We start from the raw sequence: 9500 nt of genomic DNA on the forward strand, positions 1-9500 counted from the left end.
GAGACCCCTCACGCCCCGCCCATCACAGGAGACCCCCCCGCCCATCACCGGAGACCCCCCCACCCATCACAGGAGACCCCCCCCACCCCGCCCCGCCCATCACCGGAGACCCCCCCCCCCCCCCCCCATCACCGGAGACCCCTCACCCCCCCTTCACTATTTATTGTACTTGTGCCGAGCCTACTTAATTTTATTGCATCACTGTGTGAAATGATAATAAAGTGCTCTTCTATTCTATTCTACTCTAAAACTCTAAATTTGTATTTAAACTCTATTTTTTAAGAACAATGAAATGTAATTCCATGAAACAAGAAAGCAAGTTATTGATGCTGAAGCACAAAGAGAAGACCGACTATATTTAATAACTAATAATAATATAGTTATTTATCTGTGATCAGCTCTTTGTTCTGGCTGCATGTTGGACAATGTCCTCCGTCCTCAGGTGGGACGAGAGACAGACTCCGAGCAAACTTGAGTTCAGAAAACGTTTGGATCCACCAAGAGTCCAGTATCTATGACGTCATAGTGCACGGATTCTGATTGGTTCCGGGGGGACGTTCCGTGGAGCCAAACGGACTTTAACATTCGTCCCGCAGTTCCAGCTCGTATGACGTCACTTAAAACAGATTCCACGCGGACCTCCCGCGGCTTCTTCCCCATTGGCTGTCCGTGAAGCGTTCACGGAACCTCACCGGCGGCACCGCGGAGTTCGGGCGACTCGTTTACTTCCGGGAGGCTGTCGGGCGGTGCGAGCCGCAGCGCGCGCGCACCGACACGGCGCCGGTTCGCAGACATGGAGCTGGACGAGCAGTGGTGGAAAGGACACCTCGCTGCGGACATCTACCGGGCGCTGCGACGCAAAGTGAGTGACGTCACGGCCCCGCCGCGTTACACGCCGTCCCGCGTCAATGAGGTTTAAAGAAGTGCATCAGATCAGGAGACGTTTCGGACCCGCAATAGAGCTTCTAGAGACGCATACCTGCAGCCCTCACGCTCACCTCACCCACGGCTCACCCCGCTATCACCCGCCTCACCCCTCTATCACCCGCCTCACCACTCTATCACCCGTCTCACCCCTCTATCACCTGACTCACCCCTCTATCACCCGTCTCACCCCTCCATCACCCGCCTCACCCCTCTATCACCCGCCTCACCCCTCTATCACCCGCCTCACCCCTCCATCACCCGCCTCACCCCTCCATCACCCGACTCACCACTCTATCACCCGCCTCACCCCTCTATCACCCGTCTCACCACTCTATCACCCGTCTCACCCCTCTATCACCGGCCTCACCCCTCTATCACCCGTCTCACCACTCTATCACCCGTCTCACCCCTCTATCACCCGTCTCACCCCTCCATCACCCGCCTCACCACTCTATCACCCGTCTCACCACTCTATCACCCGTCTCACCCCTCTATCACCCGTCTCACCCCTCTATCACCCGACTCACCACTCTATCACCCGTCTCACCCCTCTATCACCCGTCTCACCCCTCTATCACCCGTCTCACCCCTCTATCACCCGTCTCACCACTCTATCACCCGTCTCACCCCTCTATCACCCGTCTCACCCCTCTAGTCGACAGAGACTTTGCATCATTCGGGAAAATGATGACGAAAAATAGCACTATCTCTCTGCAGGGGATGGATCTCATCCACTTGGATGGGTGAGGCATGGGTGAGTCCTTGGTGAGGTCTTGGTGAGGCTAATTAAATGGCAGTGCGGTGGACTCTTCCTCCCCTGAGCAGGAATTAGACGGCACACTCGTCTTCCTTTACTATGCACATGTGATTATAACCCTGCTCCCAGACGAGCTGACCGAGAGACACAGGTGAAGCCGTAACCTGTGACGCACCTGATGGTCCAGCTTCTTGTGTCGTCGCATTCTTTTATCAGTCTTAATCTGGAAAATGTTCTTTAAACAGCCCCCCCCCCCCCAGCGGTCACCAGTAACCAGTGGAGCCCGTAGAGCCAAAGACCGCACCTTCCCTGGTACAGGACCAGTGGACTGGACAAGTCCTTTGTCCCTCAGGACATCATTCTGTACAACTGCTCAATTGAGGGGAGGAGTAACAGGGGGGGGGGAGGCAGTAGCTAATAGCCAATAGAGTATATAACTGTGTACAACATACATACCCATTTATTTATTGCGAGAGTGTATGCGTATTTATGTTTCGATAACTGTGCTGCTAACTGATGCTGCTGGAACCTTGATTTCCTTGGAGGAGTCTTACCAAGGGATTAACAAAGATCCAGCTAGCTAGTTAGCTAGTTAGCTATTTGTCTGCTATTTGTACCACGAGATCTGAAACCCAACGTGTCGTCCAACAGGAGCTCACGCTGCCGTCCTACGCAGGCCAGTCCCCTAAGCTCAACTTGAGGCGCTACTTTGCAGACCTTGTGGCCATCGTCAGCAACCGCTTCAGGCTGTGTCCTGCAGCCAGACACCTCGCTGTGTACCTGCTGGACCTGTTCATGGACCGCTACGATGTCACGGTGCAACAGCTCCACATGGTCTCGTTCTCATGTCTGCTTCTGGCCAGTAAGTTCTGGACTGAGCTCATGCTGTGTAACGTGACTGTTTGGTCTCCTGGTGTGACCCTTTACCCCTCACTGCAGGCAAATTTGAGGAAAGGGAGGACCGGGTGCCCAAGCTGGAGAACCTGAACAGCCTGGCCTGCATGAGCTCCATGAACCTGGTCCTGACGAAGCAGGGGTTGCTTCACATGGAGCTGATCTTACTGGAAACCTTCCAGTGGAACTTGTACCTCCCTACAGCTGCTCATTTCATAGAATACTACCTGTCCACTGCTGTCCATGAGGGAGACCTTCATGACGGCTGGCCAATGGCCTGCTTGCAGAAGACCAAACTGTACATGGCAAAGTACGCTGACTACTTCCTGGAGGTTTCCTTACAAGGTACACTTTGTTTCACAAGAAGGTGTGACCTCAACAAAATCACAGCAGGTGGTCACATGGAGGTCTTTGGCACCTTGAGAAATGCTTCACTTTTCTCATTCATTGTGTTCATGTGATGTGAGAGACGGGGACTTTGACATCAGACGGCCCTTGTCTCTCTCTGCAACTGGGCTGGACCCAACCGTCCCTCTGGTCTCATCCTCCATCCTCAGGGCTGTTACTGCAGCAGCAGAAGCGGTGGGGCAACAAGCGTCCCGTTTCAGTGATGCCTGAAGCAGGCTGGGTGGCGGCTCGGGCCTTACCTCACGACAGCTTAGTCTTCTGTAAACTACGATACTACGGTGGAAGGACTGTGCCTATCTCTGGCTGTATCCGTCCATCCATCCGTCCGTGTGATCTTCTGGGGGCTGCAGGTGTAGTTCGGGTGTGACCTGCTCCATCCTCTGAGTAGAAGCGGGGGCCGGAGAGAGTTGATGTAGGTCACATGTGTCAAACCTGTCCAGTGGAGGGCCGAGACACTCCAGGTTTTCTTTCCAACCATCTCTCCAGCAGCTGATCTCACTAATGAGTTCCTCTCTCAAATCGGAGGTGTTGATAATTACAATCACCTGCTTCATTGGCCGGCTGGAAGGAAAACCTGTCTCAGCCCTCCACCGGACGGGTTTGACACCCCTGATGTAGGTGAGGTCTTGGGTAGCAACTACAGCTAAGACCACTGCATACGGTCAAAAGCACGGCTTCCTTGAGTTGAGGCAGGATTTCCCTGGAGATATAATTTGGCAGCAGCTTGCCATGTACGAGTCACACCTATAGTAGTAGACTGAATGTAGTTTATGCTGAGAGCAGCAGGGACAGCCGTCGGATGCAGGGAGGACCGCTGAGATGTGCATTTTAAAAACCGTATGACCTTCCATAAGTTATGAAATATCTAACTACATCAGAATCAGAAGTAATTTGTCAATGAGGGTTCACAGATTAGGACTTTTTCTCGGTGAAGTCTTGCAACATGTAACAGTAATGACAATAATAGATGCTAGCTACAGCGCTAGGCTGTAGCGTACGCCCTAGATTAGATGAAGTTACAAAGAACATACGAGTACAGAACACATCACAAAAACAGCAGCATCAGGAGTGGATACACAGATGTGTATTAACAGCAGTAAAACTAGTGTAATCACACAGTGCAAACAGAACAGTGCAAGTTACCGGTAGTAAAATGTTCATGAGTCTTACAGCCGAGGGGAAGAAGCTGTTCTTGTGGCGGGAGGTTCTGGTCCGGATGGACCGTAGCCTCCTGCCTGAGGGGAGAGGGTCAAAGAGTCCATGTCCAGGGTGAGAAGGGTCGGCTGTGATCCGACCTGCACGCCTCCGAGTCCTGGAGACATGCAGGTCCTGGAGCGATGGCAGCTTGCAGCCGATCACCTTCTCCGCAGCACGTACAATGCGCTGCAGTCTGTGTCTGTCCCTGGTGGTGGCGCCAGCGTACCACACGGTGATGGAGGAGGTGAGGACGGACTCCACGATGGAGGTGTAGAACTGCACCAACATCTGGGTCGGCAGCTTGAGTTTCCTCAGCTGCCGCAGGAAGTACATCCTCTGCTGAGCCTTCTTGATGAGGGAGCTGATGGTCGGCTCCCACTTGAGGTCCCGGGTGATGGTGGTGCCCAGGAAGCGGAAAGAGTCCACGATGGAGATGGGGGTAGGGGAGTCTGTGAGGGCGAGGGGGGACGGTGGGGCTGTGAGAGGGCTGGGGAGGTGGGGGGGAGTGTGTCTGGAGGCCTTTGATGAGGTGCCCTCCCTGTTGTGGGGTGACTGGAGAGTCCTGGGGGCGCGGTGGAGGGCTGGGCGATTGAAGCGGCAGCAATGCATGTTCAAATGTTTTACATTACGTTATGTAAACGGTTTGTTGGGTGTATTTCTACGGGGCGTGACGCAGGACGCTGCAGCTGAACTGCAGAGCGCCACGTTTCTCCAGCACAAATCCTGGTCTGATATCCGGCCATCATCAGGGGCTCTCTGCTGCACGCTGGGTAACCCACGCCGGGTCTGGACTGCAGTCGTGCGCACAATGTGGCTTCATTGTGAAGGAAGCAAGCCCTTCTGAACTCTTCCCGTCTTTTGCTTCCACTGTTCCAGCGGTTCTTTCAAACATGTTGCTACTCTCAAATTTAAAATTGGCAGGTTACTAAAAAACAATCATGTTCTCAGTGATATTTCCCATTGTCCCAATGTCTTTGGCTTCGACGTGGGGGACAGAATGAGGACGTATGGTGCCCTAGTGGAGGACAGCCGGATTCCTGGTCCACTGCTTCTCGTGATGGACGACTGTTTTCTCTCTCCTCTCAGATCATGTGTTTCTGTGTTTTGCTCCATCGCTGGTGGCTGCGTCATGCGTCGCCACCTCCCGTCTCACCCTCCACCTGTCCCCAACATGGCCGCCCAGGCTACATCGACTAACAGGCTACACATGGGAGAACCTGGTCGTGTGTGCTGAGAAGCTCCTCGTGTATGTATCTGTCTGTACACGCACACGCCACTGTTAAACACTCGATGTCCTGCACGCCACACTTTCACAGCAGAGGACGCATATCACCTGGTCTCCTCTTGAAATGAATCCAGAATCCTTTGTCCGACTATGTTGGACCGAACGACTGGAACCTGGTTTACTCGCCATGCTAACAATGCTGCTAAGCTAGTCGACTGAACTCTTAACTCTTTGCTAATTTTGCCCTATTTTCCAAGGCCTACACAATATTGTGTACAATGACTATGTACACAAGACTAATGTCTCTTCTTTCATCAGAAACACAAACTGCGTTCCTTCCGTTTTCCATTCACACCAAATTCGTGAAAAAAAGAAAACACTGATTTCACCAAAATCTGCGTTTTCCAACAGAAAACGGAGAAAACTAGCTTTTTGTTCAGAGACACATTTCTGGCTGATAGATTTCATTATTTATAATTTTTTTATTATTGCTTTCGTGACATCACACATCAACAGTTGTTTACTTCTAGATAACAACAACACTTAGCACATTTATTTACGAACAATACATCAACTGCACAGCCCGCTTCGGCAGCGCTCGACTCTTCAACTCCGTGATTCCACCGTGATCGTCAGCTTCGTTTTGAAGAACTGAAACAGAAACGGTTGCTTTCTTCTTCTTACTGTGACTCAAGCGCCACCGTATCAGCAGCTTATAGTTCTTAGATCGCTTCCGCGCTGCCATTAACCCTCCACGCGGTGACGCGCTGAATCACATCCGGGCACTTTAATTAGCATGTGAGAACATTAGTGTGCTGCATTTCTTGTGAGGTGTTAAATATGATCACATCTAATATTTCTTTGCCTCTTAATATTCCCTGCGCGCCGACATCGATGCCGTGGCGTCGCGTCTCAGGTTGCCGAGCCCTGCGCTAACAGGGCCTGTTTCCGTCTGTCCAGCGCTCATGACAGTGACGTCAAAGAGGCCAACAAGCAGAAGTGCCAGCAGCCCGGTCCGCAGCAGCAGGTCCAGTCAATGTACCACAGTTCAGCCCAGTACCTTCAGCGGCCCAGCATGCAGCAGCCGGGCCTGGGGGCTGCCTCCGAGCTCAGCCACTCCGCCAGCCTGCAGGCCCCAACTGGCGCCCAGTATCCCGGCTCACAGGCCATCGCTACCTCCATGGACCCAAAGTCCAGCAGGGCTTACCAAGTCAGCTTGCACTACTCGTGTGCTGCTCCGTGCCTCGGCAGATGATGGAATGATCTGCTTCCCGACAGCGTAACAGACCATCCTACAGGCAGACCAACGCTTTTAATTTGAAGGAACATGGTGAGATCGGTGCAGCACTTTGGACCACAAGCGCTACGCAATGTGCACTGGCCTTCATTTCCTGACGTGTGCATTAGGAAACTGTTTGATTTAAGGTTTGAAGTATGAATGTTGTGAAGCGGCTGGAGGCAGTTTCAGCCTCTCCAACCACTGATGTTATAATTTAGCTGCAGACCCAAAGTCTAACTCGGAGGTAGAAACGGCACTCGGGCCCAGCGCTGTGGCCTTCGTCAAAGTCAAAGCGCCATTTAGTTTTGTGTTCGAAATAAGGCAGCACAGTTTGTGCTGTTATTCTGTTTGGTTTGCTTTTTTGTTGAATAGCATTTGTAATGTGAGAAAAGAAAAAGTACTTCTCTAAATGCGAGTTTAGGATTCCTGTCAGTGCTGTGCACATTGGTAGTTTTAAATAAACATGATCTGTGTTGAACTGAGATGTTCGTGTTACTTTCTGTAATACTGCCAAAAATAATCTAATTAGTAGAATGAAATCTAGAGACATGGGTGACTATGGATGGAGTGAAAAAACAAGCTAATTTAAAGACTCCATGAAAAGACTATAAAGTAATGCAGCCACCGCTGGCGCACTCCAAAACAAACATGGGAGAGGGCGGGACTTCCCCTTCTACCTTGTCCAATCGACTAGCGCCATTTTCAGCCACGCGACGCTGCTCTGAAAGTTCACTTTGCAAAGAAATCAGTGTGAAAGCGGACCTTTCAACTAATTATAAATGCAAGAATTTGCTCCCATTCGAACCGAGTCCTCTTGGTGCAGTGTGAAAATGGCCTCACACCGCCGCTGTTTGCTCCCCTTTAAATGGACCAGAGTTCCTTTTCTCAGATCCGCTCCATTTGGGTTGGTGTGAAAGCGATCTGGACTCTGGAGAGGATCGAAAAAGTCCGCATGAAAACGTGGGTCTCGGTTCCCTTGCAAGAGAACCCTGCTCCGTTCCGTGAGCAGTGTGAAAGCTCACTGGAGCAAACGCAGGACTAAACGTACGTAGTGACGCTACGCGGTGCATCTCCGGTAGAGGAAGTACAGCGAGTACTCCAAGCTGCTCTGCAGGGGAAGCTCAGTTACCAGAAAAAACACAAGTGGTGAAATATGTAATGCTGTGTGTAGATTTCATTAACTAACTAGAAAACGACAATCAGAGACTGCAGACCCCGCCTCCGAAAGACTATTGGATCTTGTGAGACAGTAAACAGGGCTTCCGGATCAGAGGGGCCAAACCTGCTCTAGCTTGCTGCTCCGGAATGTACTACAAGCCATCTTCTGGACTCTTTTTCCCATCATGCCATTCGTGTCCCTCCCTCTTAAAGTGGCAGTTTACAGCACAGGCACAATTCCAGATGTAAAAATAATTCTAGAATCTGGATCCAGATCCGGATCAACGCCATTCTCGGGGAGGACCGAGCCACGGACAGAACCTTGCTTGTGTAAAAATTTCAAGTCGATTGGGTTACTAGTTTTTGAGTTATGCGCTCGGACAGACAAACGCACCCAATTGCAATACCCTCGCTTCCGCTTCGGCGAGGGTAAATATGCGTTATAATACTTTAATCTTTTGTTCAGAACCAGCTACGTATCACCGGTAACCGACACGATTTCTCCCCGCAGCTCCATGGAGCTCTAACCGAGGCAAGCGTTAGCGTAGAAACTGGACGGTCATTGGATGAATGCTGGGCTTTGTCCCGCCCATCAGCATCTCTGGGGCATGGTGATTGGATGATCTGTCAGAGGCCTCTGTGATTGACAGTAAAACAAGCAAATCAGCGATCTTGAAGCATAAAAAGTATGTTTTTAATTCCATTGTTCTGAACTGACCCGGAGACTTTACGGATCCCCACTGACTTTGTATTTGTTAAAAACGACTAGACGGACCGGAGACGCTGGGCCCTCTGCTCCTTGGTCCCATCTTCTGTCCTGCCTCCCCCTCTCCCCTCTCCCCGCCTCTCCTCTTCAGGCATCCTGCCTCCCGCCGGGGCCTCACGGCTGCCTCTCCTTCCTGGGGTCTGAATTATGGGGGCTGGGTGGGATGCATCAGGGGCGGTGCTCGATCCTGGCTCTATGCATGGTTGGGCCTTCTGGCACCTGTGGGTGGGATGGTTGAGGTTGGGGGCACTATGGTCAGGCTCCCTCCCCCCGCCTGGTTGGTCGGGTCCTTGTGTACCGCGCCTCTTAACGCACCACCTTAGCACAACACAGCACTTTTGTGAATACACACATAGGGTGCTTGGGGGGCCTGGTGCCGGGGGGCGGTCCACAATTTTTGGCCTTGGCACGGCATGCGGGGCCTTGGCGGGCTGGGCTTGGGGCTCAGGATTGGTGGGCCGGCCTTTTGCTCCCTCCTCTCCGTCCCAGGGAATAATACTCTCCCCCCAAATGGCTGGATATGGGTCAGGTTGAGCTGAAGCCCCTGCGTTGCCTACGCCCATTCCCCAGATGAAAAGGTGAATCTTAACGGAAACTATTTAATTCTGCCTTTTTATTATATAATTTAAATTAGAAAATATATTTTTGGAATATTGGCTGAAACAGAATTAATAAATAAAGATATAAAACTTTTTTATTTATTACTTTTGCACAAGTGTATTGTGTATATGTATTTTTCTTCTAATGCTGCACTGTTTCAACACATTTTTCTCTGTTGTATTTATATTTATTTATGTAGAGAACAAAAAAATAAATGTTTTCCCTTTGAGAACTCCTGATCTTTCACTCTTTTCCCTCAATAGCATTTGTTATTTCCGTGTTTCAATCA

At 51.1% G+C, this 9500-nt stretch overlaps 1 protein-coding gene across 1 annotated transcript; it reads left to right on the forward strand.

The window, feature by feature from the left end:
• Positions 1-793: 793 nt before the first annotated feature.
• On the forward strand, positions 794-6663 carry ccnj (cyclin J). The gene is made up of 5 exons (XM_068741419.1): positions 794-862; positions 2336-2546; positions 2624-2923; positions 5270-5429; positions 6369-6663. The coding sequence occupies exons 1-5, from the start codon at positions 794-796 to the stop codon at positions 6661-6663; spliced, it is 1035 nt and encodes a 344-aa protein (XP_068597520.1).
• Positions 6664-9500: the final 2837 nt, after the last annotated feature.

Source organism: Brachionichthys hirsutus, chromosome 7 (assembly GCF_040956055.1).
Source record: "Brachionichthys hirsutus isolate HB-005 chromosome 7, CSIRO-AGI_Bhir_v1, whole genome shotgun sequence".
NCBI classification, from domain to species: domain Eukaryota; kingdom Metazoa; phylum Chordata; class Actinopteri; order Lophiiformes; family Brachionichthyidae; genus Brachionichthys; species Brachionichthys hirsutus.